The 18,674-nt window shown below is 52.1% G+C and overlaps 1 protein-coding gene across 1 annotated transcript; it reads left to right on the forward strand.

Annotated features, from left to right (window-relative positions):
• The first annotated feature begins 15,771 nt into the window (after positions 1 to 15,771).
• On the forward strand, positions 15,772 to 18,439 carry MYOD1 (myogenic differentiation 1). The gene is made up of 3 exons (XM_084773327.1): positions 15,772 to 16,641; positions 17,087 to 17,165; positions 17,483 to 18,439. The coding sequence occupies exons 1-3, from the start codon at positions 16,015 to 16,017 to the stop codon at positions 17,731 to 17,733; spliced, it is 957 nt and encodes a 318-aa protein (XP_084629453.1). The 5' UTR covers positions 15,772 to 16,014; the 3' UTR covers positions 17,734 to 18,439.
• The last annotated feature ends 235 nt before the right edge of the window (positions 18,440 to 18,674 follow it).

Below are 18,674 nucleotides of genomic sequence, written 5' to 3' on the forward strand. Positions count from 1 at the left end.
CCAAGGCTCTGGGGGTTCCAGTATGAGGAAGGTAACAGTGAGGGTGGGGTTCAGTGATTAGGGTAGAAGACAGAACAAAACAGCACCAGTGTGATTCAGAAAGTCATTCTAGGAGTCACATTGTAATTATGGGCCTCTCACTGTCTGCTGATTTGCATTCTGTACTCACAGTCAGGTGAGTCACCCATATCATAACTCCTTACATAAGAGGAAACCAAAGAAAGGAGACAGAGAAGGGGACACTGGATCCTGGATGCTAGGGGGTCAAAGGATGGGGTGTTCAAGATGCCTCTGTACCACCTTCACTGAGTCTTCAAGGACAAGTGACTAATGGGCCATAAAAAGGACGGGAGCTTCCTGGAAGAAGGTAATGGAAGGAAAGTTGTGCCCATGCTGAGCCATCCTGTCAGAGGAATGAACGGAACTTCTGGGGGGAATAGATGCCACAAGCCGTGTGATCAGAAAGCAGCAGGGACGCATGCATTTGGGAAGGCTTTGGACGCTGTGCCAGGACACTTAGACTTTAGCCATGAGATTATGGAGAGCCTTGCAAAGGTGTTACACTGTTGGACCGTGCTGCACTTCTCTTTCACAGCCATATGCCTGGGGTCAGGGGAGGGGTGGATTTAAAGAGCTTTGAGATTCACGGCTGAGAACACGGTGCTGAGATTGCCACCAAAGAAGAAATGCCACGGACCGCCCTGCAACGGAGTCCAAAAGAGTAGGGAGGAGGCGCCTCGGGGGATGTTTGGGAAATAAAATCAGTAAGGCTCGGCGGCCAGGAGAGGATACAGTGCGGAAGCAGGTGAGGAAAGACGTCCCGGAACCTACCTTGGGTAGCAGAGTTGCGGGGCCGGAGGACACTGAAGGAGAACTAGTTCCTGAGGACTGGCTGGATGTTGGATTCCTGGAGCAGATAACAGGCACATCCGGGGAATATGTTGAATTTGAGGGGCCGTGAGACATTCGAGTGCTGGTGAATAGGCAAGCCTGCGGCTGGCACATGAGGTGTGACTGGGTACAGATACAGATAGATTGATCCATGTATACATGGTGGCTGCCTTGGAAATTAGCACCCTTAGAGAACAGGTATATGGCAGTCCCCAGTGGGGACTTTAAGGGACAGAGAGCTACATGAGAAGATTGGGAACTAAGGCAATCAGTCACTTTGAGAAAGAGGATGACGTCAACAGCAACTTTAATGAGTGCCCAGCAAGCAGAGGTAAATAGGGGTAAATAGCGCTCGGCAATAATGCTGCTGCCGGCCATTTTGATGAAGAAGCAACAGCTGAAGCACACCTCTGGGAAGCCAGGAAGGAAGGAAGACACAAGGAGGAGGAGCCAGGAAGTGGGAATTCCGGAAGAAGCTCGGCTGAAGGCAGCTGTATTATGCATCCCCAAGGGAAGATTGCTATCTCTCCTACAGAGCCATCTTGCCCAAACAAACCAGATCTGAATCTGCCCACGGTTTTATCCATCTACCACATTTTAGGAAACAGGACAGATCAGCATATGAGCTCACACACAACTTCAGACCTACAGCCCATCCTTTTGTGTGTGTGTGTATGTGTCAATAAACAAACTGCAAAGTAAAAATGAATATGGATGGAGATGGAATTTTTAAATTAAAAAAAATGCACATAATAGGAGATACAGCTCAGGAGATAAAATGCCTACTGCATACACGACGACCTGGGTTTGAATCCCTAGCACGCATGTTAAAGCCAGGCTTGGTTGGTAATGTGCCTCTGTTATCTCAGGGCTGAGGGCTGGGGGCTGGGCACGGAGACAGGATATTATCTGGAGCTCACTGGCCATCTAGCCTGATCTAATTGATGAATTCTGGGTTTGGTGAGAGACCTGTCTCAAAGAATACGGAGGGAAATGACCCAGAGGGATCTTCTGGAGAGCCACACACATTCACGCACATGTCCATGTAGCACACATGCGTGCATGTGTGCGCACACACATACACACACACACACACACACACACACACACACACACACACACACACACAATGTTTATGGACCAGCAAGAAGGCTCGCTGTCAAGGCTCATGACCTAAACTTGATCCCCAGGACCCACAAGATGGAAGGAGAAAACTGGCTCCCCAAAACTGTTCTTTGAACACCACACTCCTGCCACGGCAAGTGTGTAAGTATCATGCATTCACACCTGATAAGTAATGAACACACGAAATTACTTGTAAGAGCTTAGAGCATAAGTCAACCAATCACAGTGTGTGGACTCCATCTGGATCCCAGTGCAAGCAAGCAAAATGCATGTGCATGAGATCATTGGAAATGTTGTTATTGGCTGCATATTTGATGGTATGTGGAACAACTTAATTTTTGGTATGTTGATAATGTTATGCTTCTGCTTAAAAGAAACCCTTATGTTTTAGAAATATGTCATCAAACATATGCAAATGAAGTGAGAAGATGTTTAAAGTCGGCCTCAAAATAAAGGAGGAGGGAATCTGTGGAGCCTTAGTGGGTGAGATTAGGACGTGTACTAATGGTTGTCAGGGCTGGTGCTGTCTGTGTTCATCCGTGTTCGACATTGTCACGGCGGTGGTGAAGACAGCATGGCTGAGGGCCAGAAGGAAAGGCAAGGAGGTCCTGAAAGGAGGCAAAGCAGATCTGATGGCTGAGCAAGGCCCCCCGAGGCAGGCATATTTTTCTCCCTGTGTTTCCTCCTCCGTCTCACCTCTCTGTTCCTGGGACAGGCCCACTCTGAGTTCCCACGCCGTGATCAGAGACCGTGGGAGTCGAGATGACTGAGTCAGATGGCGTGGGTCAGATGAAGGGCAGAAACGGTTACTTTCTGACCACAGAGAAACCGAGGCAGCTCTAGCTCCTGGTGACCCTGTCTGCCTTTGTCCCACTCCCATGGGGAGCATCCCACAACAGGGACATAAAGTAGTCATCTTTTTGTCTATAGAGCGAGTTGAGTCTATTCGCCTGTGCTCACAGTCTAGACTGCTCCTGTTGGCTGGAGACATAGGGACATAGGGACATGGGAACATAGGGATGTGGGACATGGGGACATGGGGACATAGGGACATGGGAACATAGGGACATGGGGACGTGGGAACATGGGGACATAGGGACATAGGGATGTGGGGACATGGGGATGTGGGGACATGGGGACGTGAGGACATAGGGATGTGGGGACATGGGGACGTGGGAACATGGGGACATAGGGACATGGGGATGTGGGGACATAGGGATGTGGGAACATAGGGACATAGGGACATGGGAACATAGGGATGTGGGACGTGGGAACATGGGGATGTGGGAACATAGGGACATGGGGACGTGGGAACATAGGGACATGGGGACATGGGGACGTGGGGATGTGGGGACATAGGGATGTGGGGACATGGGGATGTGGGGACATGGGGACGTGAGGACATAGGGATGTGGGGACATGGGGACGTGGGAACATGGGGACATAGGGACATGGTGATGTGGGGACATGGGGATGTGGGGACATGGGGATGTGGGGACATGGGGATGTGGGGACATGGGGATGTGGGGACATGGCTCAGTTGGTCAAGTGCTGGCTTCATAAGCATGGGGATCTAGCTTAATATCACGTAAACCCCTCGGTATGGGCAGCCGGCAACCTCCTATAACTCCAGCTCCAGAGAGTTCTGAGACCTTTGGTTTCTCCAGGGTGTGGCACTCAATGCACATACCCCCCATCCCCACCACACATATACAAAACTAAAAACAAAACCCCAAAACACACCGTAGTGGTGTCTATTTGTAATCCCAGTGCTGGGGAGGCATAAAAGGATGGATGCCAGGGATTTGTTGTCCAGTCGACCTAGTTGAGTTGCTGTGCCCCAGGTCATCGTAAGAGGCTCTGTCTCAAAAAGCCAAGATGGCTGGCTCCTAAGTCATGAAGTTGATCTCTTGCCTGCACACAGACACACACATGTGCTCACACATGTCTCTCTGTGTCTCTGTCTCTGTCTGTCTGTCTGTCTGTCTGTCTGTCTGTCTGTCTCTCTCTCTCTCTCTCTCTCTCTCTCTCTCTCAGTTTCCCACTCTGAAATGAGGATACAGGTGTCATCTGGTGTGAGGCAGGATGATGGCACTGAACACTGAGACGTGGACTCTACAAGGCCTCGGCATCCTTAGGCCTCCCCACCCCCTCCCCGCCCTGCCTGCACCAGCCTCTCTTCATCTGTCATCAATGCTCTGCTCCCCGGAGCCCAGGCTTTGTCTGGGGGTGGCTGGCTGGCTGGCTGCCTGCCTGCCTGCCTGTGCTGCCTCCTCACCCCACACTGCCAGCCTACTTCCACCACACCACAGCCCCCAATTCTAAGAGGTCCTGAGCCCAGAATAACCAGCCAGGCTCCCGACAGCCTCATCCCAACCCCACCCTACCCACTGCCTGCTGAAAGCGAGAAAACCATTCCCGAGTTCCTGGTGCACACCACGAGACATGCATGACCCCAGTGTACTGTGTGCCTGTCCACTGAGACTTCCCAAGCCTACATGCTAAGTGCTAGACCTGGATACATTGTATAGTTAGAAAAAAGGAGCCTCTAAAAGGGGGGGGGGATCTACCTTTCCGGTGCACAAAGGGGGCATCAGTGCCTCTAAATGTGGCTTGTCACATCCCTGCTTCCAGTGGAGACCCCTGGCCCTGGGCAGTACAGCGCCGACCCTGGGAATCCAGCTGCCATATCAGAGAAGGTCAATCCCAAGTTGACATCCACTAGGCCAAGTTCAGTGGGATGTAGGATCTTGTGCTGCCTCTGAAGGAAGAGGCTGTGGTCGCCCATGTTTTCCCAGGGGGTCCTGCAGGTGGTGACCATCAAACTCATTGTGGAGTGAACTTCTAATCTCACAGTGAGCCGAACCTCAGACTTTAGGTTCTTGGTGTACCAGCCCTCTTCTGGGCCAAGGGGGCAGGCCATGGGCTTCTGACCTGCTCAGAGAGGGAAGCAGGGGGGACCAGGGGAGCAGAGAGCAGCAGGGTCCCCTGCTAGACCTCAGCCTGAGTATGAGCGGAACTCTTGTCCAATGCCTGCATCCAGGGAGAAACAGGGTCCTGGGCTCAGAGAGGGCCACACCACAGGGCATCGCTGTAAGGGATGCCCTGTCTCCAAGTTCCGGGTGGGTCACTCCCTACACACACACACACACACACACACACACACACACACACACACACACACATGCACACACTGACAAAGGTGACTATCTCGTCCCTGCAGTTCTTCCGTGCGCTTCTTATAGCCATGACATGGCCTGCTATCTTGTAAGCTTTCCCTGAGACAGAGCCCCAGTCATTCCTTTAGGGACACAAGATGGCTGGACTAAATGATCAAGAGGATCCTGGATCCAGGCTTGGCAAGGTGAGCAGCATCCCTGAGCGTGTCAGTGTGTCTTCCTGTGTGTCAAGAATCCAGCCCTCTAACCCTGGACCGCCTTTCCCTTTGCTCCTCCGACTTTCAGCACCAAGACAAATACCAGCACTTCTGCTCAGGGAAGTCACGCTTACCCATAAGCCCTCTCTGGGATGCTGTGATGATTTCTCCAACCACTAGGGGAGCTCTCTGAGGCCAGACTCTGGATTACCCTCTGATCCTGCAGCAGGGTGTGGCTTGGGGGCATGGAAACAACGTTAAGGGGACACTTGAAGGGCGGAACACACATAGATCAAAAGCCAATCCCCCTAGCCAGGAGGAGGAAGCAAGCCAGGATTGCTTCCTGGAGGAAGCAGGCAGGATGTGAGCATAGGCAGGTGACAGGTGCCCAGGCAGTCAGAGGCTTCTGAGTTCCTGGGGCCTCTGTCCTTCAGCCCAGAAACCCCTGTCCCAGCTGCTAGTGGCCAGGGGTGGGCAGGATTCATGAGGAGAATCGGCCGGTCTTCCCCTCAAAGGCATGCGGCTAGGGCAGCTGCTGTGGGCAGCAGCTGGCACCTGTCCCTAGAGTCTAGTGGCTGTGTGTGCCCTAATCCCAGCCCCTAGGAACCCCCCAGGAGGGCAGGTGGCCTGGCTAGCCAGGAAAGAGGCACTACCACAGCTGCCCCCAGATCCTGCCCCATATGCCTTCCCTGCCACCATGTTTCCTTCCCCTTAGCCCCTGAGCTGACCTTCTGTCAGCCCTAACTGGACAACTGGCCTCCTCTGGGCAGAAAATGCTGGCTTACAAAACGCCAGCTGGAGACAGTAAAGACAAGACAGAGCCGCCATGGACTTACGCCCCTTAGTGTCTTCCTCAGCACTGGGCAGGAGACCGCAGACAACAGTGCTGACAAAAATTCATAGCGGAATAAAGGCATGGAAGAGCTTGAAGTAGACTGAAAGCAACTCTGCTGTGGACTCGACGCATGCAGTGCATCTTGTGGGTACAGAGTACAGAGCCTGGGAGACGTACATCAGTAAGGATGGATGGGACACGGCATGGGAGATACGTAATATGTCCTGTGTGTGAGCTACACTTGTGTGTGAGATGTATGTGTTATAGGTGGGGGAAACAAAACGTAAGAATGAGGTGACCCAAAATCAGAAAGGAAAAGCCACATTTTCCCATTTTCCCTCATGTACAGATCCCATCACATACATACATACATACTATATACATACATGCGTGCATACACATATCTGTACTTACATACATAGTGTGGTTATAATATAGCATTCAGAAAGAAGACCCAGAAAGAGTAACATTGGGTGACGTGGAAGGAGATCGAATGCAGGCAAGCACACATGGGTTGTGAAAGAGGATAAAAAGCTAATTGCCTCTTCTAGTCTCTATTCTGTCATATTTTTGTGGTGTATAAATGCATACAAATGTAATTCATAGCGAAACTGGAAAAACTCTAAGTGACGCTCCCTGGCTTCGCAATGTGATGCTTTCACTTGTGAGTCAATTAAAATGAACATGATTAAAGAAAAGTCTGTGAGGAGAGTGTGGAGGGTCGCTGTGGCGCGAGGAGCCTATGGCGTGAGAGCTGTCCACAGAGTGTGGCCTGCCACAGGATGAGTGGTGTGCATGCGTGAGCTGTGCGTGGATGCGATGGGTATAATGTAAAAGGTGGCCATAGTGTTGGGGGTATACACAGCGTGGGGTACGTGCAACATGTGTGTCCAATCTGAAGTGGTATGTGCACACAACAAAAGAAGCACACGATGAGGTATACATGGTGTGCCGGTTAGTTTCAAGGCAACTTGACACAAGCTAGAGTCATTTTGGGGGGAGGAAGTCAATTGAGAAAATACCCCAACCAGATTAGCTGATGGGCAAGCCTGTGATGCACTAGTGCATTGTGGGTGATGCTAACCCCTAGGAAAGTGGTCCTGGATGGTAGAAGAAAACAGACTGACCAAGGCATGGAGAGCAAGCCAGTGAGCAGCAGCACTCCTCCATGGCCTCTACATCGTCCCTGCCTTGAGTTTCTGTCATGATTTCCCTGGATGGTTGGCAACAAGCCATAAGCTGAAATAAACCCCTTCATCCTCAAGGTACTTTCGGTCATTGGCGTTTATCTCAGCAGTAGAAACTCTAACTATAAGACACATGGTGTGTGAGAGAGGTGCACAGGGCATGAGAGCTACCCAGTGTGAGAGAACAGTATAAAATGGGACAGGCACTCGATGTTAGAGGCCCACATAGAGTACACGGTGTGCACAAAGTGTGGCAGATGCACACTGTGCACAAGGTATGCCTAGTGAGTGAATTACACACAGTGTGAGGTAAGCAAGGCGAAGGTATGCCCGTTCATGTGAACGCACGACTTCTGTAATACGGGAGCACAAACACTAAGTCACAAACACGAGGCCATGTCACATGGAAGGTGTGGGGGGGGGCGGGGCGGGGTATACTGCTGTGAGAAGTGTCCACAGAGGGATGTGTTCACTACATGAAAGGTGTTCACAGAGTGCTGTGCATCGTGGGATAACGGGGCAGCGTGTGAGGGGAGTACCATGTGCGAGATGGCCATGGCGCCTGTGGTGCTAATGTGAGGACATGGGAGTGTGGGGGCGAGAACAGTCATTGCAAACGAGGGTACATGCCTTACGGCTAGCTGTTGTGCAGGCAGAGGACACAGAAAGACACCCTGCCATACCACAAACCCCCACGTACATGAGTGGAAGGCAGCCTTGCAACCTTCCTGTCCTGCCATGCCAGCTGAGCTCAAGGACCATACCTATCCACACTGCATGTGCCATTTGCTTCTCACCTGCCGTTTATACTCTGCACACTATGCACACTGCACACGGAACCACACTCACCTGCCTTTTACCTCTTACATGCCATCCACACCCCACATGCCATCCACACCCCACATGCCGTTCCCACCCCACATGCTGTTCACCCTGCACATGCTGTTCACGCCCCACATTGGTAATGCTATTTCTTTTTTTCTGACTTAAATCCCTTTACCAGTTGTTTTTATTACAATCAGTTGTGACCTTTCCTTCCATGTGGCTCTCTGCATCCTAAGAGCCTAATGTCCTTTCCAAGAACAACAGACACTTTCATGAGCCCCTTTACCATCTCTAGTTTTTTTTTATTTTTTTCATTAATTAATTTATAAATACTGTTTATTTATTCACTTTACATCCCAATCAAATCCCCCCTTTCTCTTCTCCTCTCAGTTCCCCCTTATGCCCCCTCCCCCACCCCATCTTTCTTTCTTCTCAGAGGAAGGAGGAGCCCCCCCCCAATGGGTACCAACCCTCCCTGGCACATCATGTCCCAGCAGGACTAGTTCATAAGTATGTGATATGTGCCTGGTGTGTAGGTATGCATGGCATGTGACGGGTTTATGGCCCATAGGGTGTACATGGCCTGTGAATGTATATGATGTGTGTACGACACGGCCTGTGAATGTATATGATGTGTGCATGGCGTGTGAGGTGTACATGGCCTGTGAATGTATATGATGTGTGCATGGCGTGTGAGGTGTACATGGCCTGTGAATGTATATGATGTGTACATGGTGTGTGAGGTGTACATGGCCTCTGAATGTGTATGATGTGTGCATGGCATGTGAGGTGTACATGGCCTGTGAATGTATATGATGTGTGCACGGCGTGTGAAGTGTACATGGCCTGTGAATGTATATGATGTGTGCATGGCGTGTGAGGTGTACATGGCCTGTGAATGTATATGATGTGTGTACAGCGTGTGAGGTGTACATGGCCTGTGAATGTATATGATGTGTGCATGGCGTGTGAGGTGTACATGGCCTGTGAATGTATATGATGTGTGCATGGCGTGTGAGGTGTACATGGCCTGTGAATGTATATGATATGTGCATGGCGTGTGAGGTGTACATGGCCTGTGAATGTATATGATGTGTGTACGGCGTGTGAGGTGTACATGGCCTGTGAATGTATATGATGTGTGCATGGCGTGTGAGGTGTACATGGCCTGTGAATGTATATGATGTGTGCATGGCATGTTAGGTGTACATGGCCTGTGAATGTATATGATGTGTGCATGGCGTGTGAGGTGTGCACGGCCTGTGAATGTATATGATGTGTGCATGGCGTGTGAGGTGTACATGGCCTCTGAATGTATATGATGTGTGCATGGCATGTGAGGTGTACACGGCCTGTGAATGTATATGATGTGTGCATGGCGTGTGAGGTGTACATGGCCTGTGAATGTATATGATGTGTGCATGGCATGTGAGGTGTACATGGCCTGTGAATGTATATGATGTGTGCATGGCGTGTGAGGTGTGCACGGCCTGTGAATGTATATGATGTGTGCATGGCGTGTGAGGTGTACATGGCCTCTGAATGTATATGATGTGTGCATGGCATGTGAGGTGTACATGGCCTGTGAATGTATATGATGTGTGTACGGCGTGTGAGGTGTACATGGCCTGTGAATGTATATGATGTGTGCATGGCGTGTGAGGTGTACATGGCCTGTGAATGTATATGATGTGTGCATGGCGTGTGAGGTGTACATGGCCTGTGAATGTATATGATGTGTGTACGGCGTGTGAGGTGTACACGGCCTGTGAATGTATATGATGTGTGTACAGCGTGTGAGGTGTACATGGCCTGTGAATGTATATGATGTGTGCATGGCGTGTGAGGTATACACGGCCTGTGAATATATATGATGTGTATACGGCGTGTGAGGTGTACACGGCCTGTGAATGTATATGATGTGTGTACGGCATGTGAGGTGTACATGGTGCCTGGCCTGGGGAGTGAAAAGTAAGGGACTATTGTGATGTTCTCCAGTGCCAACTTCACAGCAAGCCACCCTGGGCCCTCTGCCCTCTCCGAGTGCTTCCTACCTCCCTACATGCTGAGCTGAAGGGACGTTTACTTCTCGGTGAATTTCTAACTAAAGTAAAACTTAATAGCTAGAAATTTCCTTCTTGAAGAAAAAAAATATGTTCCATTTAAGGACTATGCCAGTATGGCAGGGAGATTTTAGTAACCTTGTCAAATAGAGAAAAACACCTCTGGCCCACTAAACTAAGTTTAAAAGAATTTCCTGGTTGGGGTGAAAGCTTTCACTAGACTGACAGGCCGCCCATCCAACCCTGTGCTGAGCTCTCTCTTGCTGCCGCACACCTGCGCACACACACACACCCAGACACCGAGGAGGCATGGCCTCCTTGTCACTCAGAAGATGCGTCTTTCCTACCGAAGTGTCTCCATTATTCTTTGTCTCTGCCTGGAACATTCTTCCCCAGCGGTCACGTGGGCTGGCCCCAAACCTTCTTTTCCCTTTTTGCCCAAATGTCCCAGTGTCACTCCAGTTAACACAAAGCCCACGCTGCACACCAATCCCTTCCACCTTGCACTGATTTTTAGCATCATTTGCCACATGTTCTACCTGTGTGGTGTAATTTGTGTGTTTATTTCTTGTTCATCTGGCTCTGTCAGAATATCAGTTCACGTGGCCAGGAATATTCCTTACCTTGCTGTATTCCTAGCACCTGAATATATGTTTGCTGAATAAAAGAATGACGCCTGGGCTGCTCCGCTGGCCGGGCCGTGCACTCTCACAGGGCACAAACCCACGGGCCCTGTGCTTTCTTGTCCCTTTGTTGCCACTTAGTCCATTTACCAGACTCCCAAGGTCCTGCACATAACCAGAGTCTGAGGGTCCCCAGAGTGGATGGACATATGAAGGGTCCGTGGGACACTGGTCATGACCAGGACTGAGTCTGTGCCCAGCCACAATTCCTCCATATCAGCCTAAATTGGCCAGCTCTTTCACTGGTAGCAGGCAGTTTCAGGCTAAATTAAGAAAGAAAAACCTAGGGACAGAGACCAGACCTGGGGCTGGCCTGGCCCCTCCTCTGGTCCTTCAGCCCCCTATACTCCCCTAGCAGAGTGCAGAGGCCACAGGTCATGCTTGGGTAGGGCAGAGGGGCTGGGGCTTGGGACAGGTGCTGCTTGGATCTGGTTTCCAGAGGCTATATATATTTATAAAGGCTGCCACTCCCTGTGGTGCAACACCCTAGAAGCCTGGCCAGACCAGCATTCCTGCCCAGGAGCTAGCTCTCCATTTATAGCCCCTGGGCAGACTAGCCAAAGGAACTGACCAGCAAGGCTTAAATTTGACGGGGGAGGGGGGTGGGGGGGGAGGGAGAGAATCAAAAGTGTCTCCAATGGGCACAGGAGAACCGAGGCCCAGGGTAAGCTGTGTGCTTCTCCAGGCCACTGGACCTGCAGCCTAAAGGGCCCTGTGTTGAAGGGACCAGTCTCTCAGCCCATAGCCAATGGCATCTTCCAGAATGAGTGGCTGGAGAGAAGTCTTAATGATCATAATGATCATAAAACAAAAAGCAGAGCTGTAATCACTGAGTCTCAGCCTAAAATTTGGTTGTTGTTGTTTTTTTTTTCTTTTTTACTTGCTCAGGTTTGAAGGGGGGAGGGAACTAGACTTGCACAAGTTGTTTGAAGTGCTTCCTTGGAGATGCCAGGCCCTACATAATGAAATGGAACTGGTCACTTATCAGCCAAGAGCTAGTTTACGGAGTGCCTACTGTGTGCTGAGCACATTCAGTCCCAACTCGAAACAAGGAGGAAGCAAATGCTTCTCTCAAAATCATCATTACTAATAGCAATTACTTTCGTTCTTCATTGTGAGGTTACTCAAATGAACGGTGTTTACCATGCGTTTACCATGGACGCCATGTCTCTCTGCAGCTTACCGTTACAATGTTTCAATAGGCCGTGGATTATGGGTCAGGTGTAAGCGAGCGTTGTGCCAGGCAGAAGAGCCTCTGCTTTGCCAGGGAGGAGCCCTGTGTGAATAACCATGTACATGGTGCCCGATTTCGGTGAAATTGTGACACCAAATTCAAATACAAGGCTGGGGAGCAGAAGAGCCCAAGGCTGCCTTTTCATTTACTCGACGCTTACCAAGAGCCCACTGTGGGGGTCGTTGCTGCAGTGGTTTCTGAAAATGCCACAGCAAACAAGACACCCCCGTGTCGTGATTGTCTTCACATCCAAAGGTGAGCCAACTAACAGACAAGATCGTTGTAGAGGAAAAGCTGAGTGGCATTCCCCCCAGCCTGCGAGGAAGTGGCCAGAGACACCCCAAAGGCAACCCTGGAACTGAGAAGCTGCCGGTCATGGGTAGAGCCAGGGGAGAGGGCGGCAGGCTTGGAACTGCAGGCCCAAGACTCCGTGTCTGTGAAGGAGGCTGTCCAGTTCAGAAAGAAGGGAAGGTGGCTAACCGGAACCGGGCCCTCTGAGGGGACAGCGGCTCTGGTGAGGTTGTGGAGGCAGACTGATCAGGGTTCCTGAGGACGATGAGATTTGCATCTGGGGGCAATGACAAAAGGTGCAGAGAACTGCAGGACCTCCATCACTCACTCCCTCAGGCTGCTGTGCAGAACCTGGCTTCCAGGGACCAGTGTGCTAGTGAGGGGAGAAGATGGGTTAGAGGCCACCTGAGTCAGCAAAGGGCGGGAGTAGCATAGTCTAGATGGTGCCCTGAGGACCGGCACACCGAGGGGGTGTCTTACAGGATGAGTGGACAGGTCTTCATCATGCCCAGCCTTCCCTCTGGACCTCTGGCCACATGACTTTCCACTTTGACTCCACATCTCAAATTTCAAAATTTTGCCGAAACTGGGTCTTTGAGCTGACACTCACAGACCCACTACTTTTCAGTTCCTTTCCTAAAAAAGACATCTTTATTGTCTTTCTTGTCCCTGTGTCCCCATCCAAACATACAGAAATCTTGCTTGTCCCCATCTTTATTTTTAAAGATGTCAAGGTTTTTATGTACGTGAGTGCCTTGCCTGCATGCATTTCTGTGACCCGCGAAGGTCAGAAGAGGGCATCCGAGCCCCTAAACTGGGGTTCCAGGCAGTTGAGAACAGCCATGTGGGTGCTGGGACTCAAACCCAGGTCCTCTGCAAGAGCAGTGGGCGCTCTTAACTCCTGAACTACCTCATCTCTCCTGCCTGCCCAGCTCCATCTTGAGAGCATATCTGGAACTCAGTTACTTTTCACCAGATTCACTTTGCCTCCCAAAGCTAAGCAACTGTCTGAGTGACCATGATCGCTCATTTGGGCTGTTGCAGTGCCCTCCAAATCTGACCCCTTTCCTTTTGTCCTTGCCTTTTACCTACCTGTAAAGCTGTGAGCTGAGACCCAATACAGCCAATTCCTGGGCAAGTCCGGGGAAGAGGACTAAAGCTGGGAGCAGCAAGAATAAGATTCTAAGACTGAATCCCTGCTGGGTATTGGAGGAGGAGGAGGATGAAGACAAGGAGGAAGATGAAGAGGATGAAGATTAGGAGGACAAGGAGGAGGAGGAGAGGAGGAGGAGAACAACTGGGGGAAAACTGGAATGGAGCCGTTAAGGAGAGTGGTGGCTTTTGGTCATATTGGGGACCCGAACTGAGTTCGCGCCTACTTGCTGTTCATTAAACCTGTGAAGCACAGTCCTGTCCCAGGACCTTTGCACGTGTTTGTTCCTCTCTTTAACTCCAGCAGCGGCTTCTGTCTCCCTTCATCCACTACGCAGACACAACCATGCCAGAGAAGCCTTCTCCGACGGCTGGAATGAAGATTATTTCTTGCTTTGCTTTATTTTTTTTGTAGAGTTTGTGAACCCCTGATACCACAAACTCCCTTGCTTGCTTGTCTGCCACCCTCCCCTATCACATAAATGCTATGTGAATAGGGCCTTGGTTTTGTTCACTGCCGCGTCCCTAATACCTGGACCAGGACCTGGTGTGTGGTAGATAAGCCACAGTGAATGCTGAATGAATAAACAAAGGTGAAACCAGGGAGCAAAGAGGACAAATGCGTCATGACGATGGGGAGGGACCATCAGTACCACCAGTGTCAGAGAGTGAAAGCAGCTGGACTCCAGCAGTGCCTCCTAGGTTCTGATGGGTGGGGAGGCCTTCTGAGCTTGTAGAAGGGCCAGTTAAGATGGCTTCTGGAAGTCAGTGGGACAGACACCTATGTCACCCTTGCTTAGATGTCTGGCATCCAAGAGAGAAGTATGGGCAAGGAAGACTTCTAGCCAGAGCCCCAAGAAGCATCCCAGGGGTGGAGCATGTTGGGGCCTTTAGGGGAGCCAGAGCTCCCATAAGGTGCCTGCTTCCTTATGATCCTACATCCAGGTGAGCCCACTGGAAAGAGACCTCGCTGAAGCCTCCAGAGGAGCAAAGCCTCAAAGCCCCCCTGCCGGGGCGCGCTGCCCCAGGCAAAGGCTAACAACTAGCTGGGTCTGCCCCAGCAGGCAGGTGCTGGGAAAGGAAACAAGCCATCCTGTTGTCACAGCCACGCACCTCCACTGACATCTCCACATCCACGCATCTCCACAGTTCCTCCTGGCCATTGTCATTACTCCTGGGTGTGAGGTGGGGAGAGACTTGGGGAGGGTCCTCCTCACAAAAATTACGCAGACTACTGCGACCCTTAAGAAAGGCACTTCCCATGGCTCACCTCAGAGCAAGAAGGCACTGACCTGCAGCAAACAGGTTTTCTTCTTAGCCGTAGAACCTAGACACTCACAGAAGGAATCCTGCTTACAGAAGGTAAACTGGGTGGAGCCTCCCTCCTCTCCCCTCCCTTCTCTCCCTCCCTCCTTCCCTCCCTCTTTTCCTCCCCTGTCCACCCAGGGTTTGAATAGAATGGCTTAACGTTTTTAATGATGAGTCCCATCACCCATGGACAGCGCTGGGGTTCTAAAGTTTCCTGAGGAAGATGGGCAAAACCAGACTCCCTCTGGACCACTCATTCCCAAATCGGGAATGAGCCAAATATCACTGCCACCAACTCATTTGCCCACTTAGACCTTCGAGTCTCGCTGTCTCTTGCGCACTTAGTCCTTGGCTCAACTTCTCGGGGCGTGTCACCATTTCTCTGCTTCTTCTTCTAGAGGGTTCTTTGCCCCGTGGCCTTGCGTCTCTCTCCAAACCTCCTGCAATATGATTTCTAACTTCTATGCTGTGCCTGGTCTCCCCACAAATCAGGAGACAGAGTGGGATCCGAGGTCAGCTCCGAAGTGAGCGCTCTGGCCAGGGTTGCAAAGGTTGTATGTAGGAGCAGGCTTGGACAGGCTGCACCCGATAGCCAAGTGCTTCTGGCTGTCACTCTCTGCCCTCCTCCCTAGCTAGGCAGCTGCCCTAGCCCAGAGCCGCGGGAGGGGGGCATTCCCTGGCCCCAGTGGCTACCCTGGGGACCCCAAGCTCCGCCCTACTGCACTCCTATTGGCCTCGTGCGCCCCCCGCCCCCAGCCTCCCTTTCCAGCTCTGGGGCTTTTAGGCTACCCTGGATAAAAAGTCTAGGGCGCCTGTCGCGACTCTAAGGGGCGAAGACGCCCCTGGAAGCTACTGCTTTCTTCAGCAAGTGTTCAAAGGGACAGAAGGAGGAAGGAAGGTAGATAGAGGACAGCCGGTGTGCATTCCAACCCTCCGCACTTTGTCACTGTACCGTTGGGTTTCAGGAGTGACAGAAAGTTAAGACTACTACTTTTACTGCTTGGGTTGAGCCGAAGCAGGACCGAGAAGCCCAGGAGCTGAGGTATGGAGCTACTGTCGCCGCCACTCCGGGACGTAGACTTGACAGGCCCCGACGGCTCTCTCTGCTCCTTTGCCACAGCCGACGACTTCTATGATGATCCGTGTTTCGACTCACCCGACCTGCGCTTTTTTGAGGACCTGGACCCGCGCCTGATGCACGTGGGCGCCCTTCTGAAACCGGAGGAGCACGCACACTTCCCCACCACGGTGCACCCAGGCCCAAGCGCTCGCGAGGATGAGCATGTGCGCGCGCCCAGTGGGCACCACCAGGCGGGTCGCTGCTTGCTGTGGGCCTGCAAGGCGTGCAAGCGCAAGACCACCAACGCTGATCGCCGCAAGGCAGCCACCATGCGTGAGCGGCGCCGCCTGAGCAAAGTGAACGAGGCCTTCGAGACCCTCAAGCGCTGCACGTCTAGCAACCCGAACCAGCGGTTACCCAAGGTGGAGATCCTGCGCAACGCCATCCGCTACATCGAAGGCTTGCAAGCGCTACTGCGCGACCAGGACACCGCGCCCCCTGGCGCCGCTGCCTTCTACTCGCCTGGCCCGCTGCCCCCAGGCCGCGGCAGCGAGCACTACAGCGGCGACTCGGATGCTTCCAGCCCGCGCTCCAACTGCTCCGACGGCATGGTAAGGCCGGGAGAGCAAATGCACATGGCACTTGGGGTATTGGGGTACTTGCCACACGTTTCCGAAGTCTTTGAGGTGGGGGTGTCCTTTAGACCCAGGTGTGAATGGCATCTATCATTAGGGTCGCTTTGGAAACGCAGGGCATCTGCGATTCTGCAAATTAAAGGTGCTATTTAGAACACTGCTGCGCAGACCCCAGGGTACACGCTTCCTCCTCAGATCCTTGTTACCCAAATGCAGATTTTTACTCCTGGGTGACCTTTCACTCTGAGTTTGGTCCCGAATGCAACCGCTTTAAATGTGTGCTGGCTCCTGCCACCTAACTAGGGCTGACCCAGTCCTGGAACCGGCTGCTGAGACTAAGGGAGGAGGGGCAGTGACAAGGAATGGTGCTTGAGACCCACAAGGCCTGTGGACCTGATTCAGTCATCCTTGCTATTTGCAGATAGATTACAGTGGCCCCCTGAGCGGCCCCCGGCGACAGAGTGGCTATGAGGCCGCCTACTATAGCGAGGCGTCCAGCGGTGCGTATTCTCAGCTGTTCCCAGCTAGCAGGCCTTCATCCGCCGTGTCCCCCTTGAAAATTTCCTTGCTCCCTAGGCCTGGCACCCACTCCTTGCCTCCAACACTCTATCTATCTATCTATCTATCTATCTATCTATCTATCTTGGGAGAGTGGAGGGGGTTGTTGGGGGGGGAGCTGCAAACAACTATCACCATCCTCTCCTCTCTCCTTGCAGTCTGGCCAAGTCCTCAGTTTCCCTCTTGCCCCCAAAGTTTTGTGCCCGGGGGCAGGAGACTTCAAAAAGTTTGGATTACTAACCTTGCCCTCCCCTCACAGAGCCCAGGCCAGGGAAGAGTGCAGCTGTGTCGAGCCTCGACTGCCTGTCCAGCATCGTGGAGCGCATCTCTACAGACAGCCCCTCTGCGCCTGCGCTGGTCCTGGCAGATGCGCCACCAGAGTCGCCTCCGGGCCCTCCAGAAAGGGCATCCCCAAGCGATGCGGAACAGGGGACTCAGACCCCGTCCCCCAGCGCCACCCCTCAGTGTCCTGCAGGCTCAAACCCCAACCCGATCTACCAGGTGCTTTGAGAGGTCGGCTGCGGCAGCAGAGGGGCGCCATCTGCACTCCCGAGCATGGGATGGTGTCCTTGGGTCCTTCACACCCAAAAGGCGAAGCTTAAAAACTACACTTCTCCCGACTGCCCTTTTTGAAGCCATGCATCCAGAGGCTGAAGAAGGGGCAGAGCAGAAGTCAATCTCCACATCCCAGCCCCGCCCCCCAAAAAGGATGCAGTCTGTTTTTCGTTGTTGTTGGGCGTTTTCTGTTTGTTTGTTTTATGCGACTCACAGCAACGGCTACTTGCTGGGCCTCAGTGGGCCAGAGCTGATCTTTGAGTGGCCAGGTCCTCTTCCTTTTCTTCAGAGCCCCTCACACAGGGCTGAGCCCCACCCTCTACACCCCAGTTGTTTGTGCAGACAGGGTTCCCCCTTTCCAGAGCCCTCCTGACACCCACTTTTTCCCCCACAGCCTGCGGAGGCCGCTCCAGTCCTGCGTGTAACAGGTGTAACTATACCTCGCCCGCCCCCTTCCTGCGGTTCAGGACCACTTATTTTTTTTTATATAAGATTTTTGTAATCTATTCGTGTAAATAAGAGTCGCTTGGCCAGAGCCGGGAGCCCTTTGGGCTGTATTTATCTCTGAGGCATGCTGTGTAGTGCTACAAAAACTTTGTATGCTTATTCCTCAGGCGGGTGAGCCTCGGGCCTTGCTCAGGTGTTGGAAATAAAGACACTAATTTATACAGGAGTGGTTCTGGCTATCTTGACGGGGATCAGGACTCCACAAACTGGGCACGTTGTCTCCTAGCGACCCCTGTGGGTGGCAGAAGGGGAGCAAGGAGGCTGGATGGTATTGGATAGCAGAGGGCCAGACTTGGCTCCAGCTGAAGGGATCTCCCTCCCCACTGCCTGAAACCAGTGGTTCTAGTGGAAGGATGAACATAGATTGATGCTAGTTTAAAAAAAAAAGC

Source organism: Acomys minous (assembly GCF_964271855.1).
Source record: "Acomys minous genome assembly, chromosome: 2".
NCBI classification, from domain to species: Eukaryota; Metazoa; Chordata; class Mammalia; order Rodentia; family Muridae; genus Acomys; species Acomys minous.

Excerpts from the sequence above, each read along its gene's own strand:
- MYOD1 (XM_084773327.1), top strand. The coding sequence starts at position 16,015 with ATGGAGCTACTGTCGCCGCCACTCCGGGACGTAGACTTGACAGGCCCC. Across the intron at positions 16,642-17,086 it reads CCAACTGCTCCGACGGCATG|ATAGATTACAGTGGCCCCCT; the intron begins GTAAGGCCGGGA and ends TGCTATTTGCAG. Across the intron at positions 17,166-17,482 it reads CTATAGCGAGGCGTCCAGCG|AGCCCAGGCCAGGGAAGAGT; the intron begins GTGCGTATTCTC and ends CTCCCCTCACAG.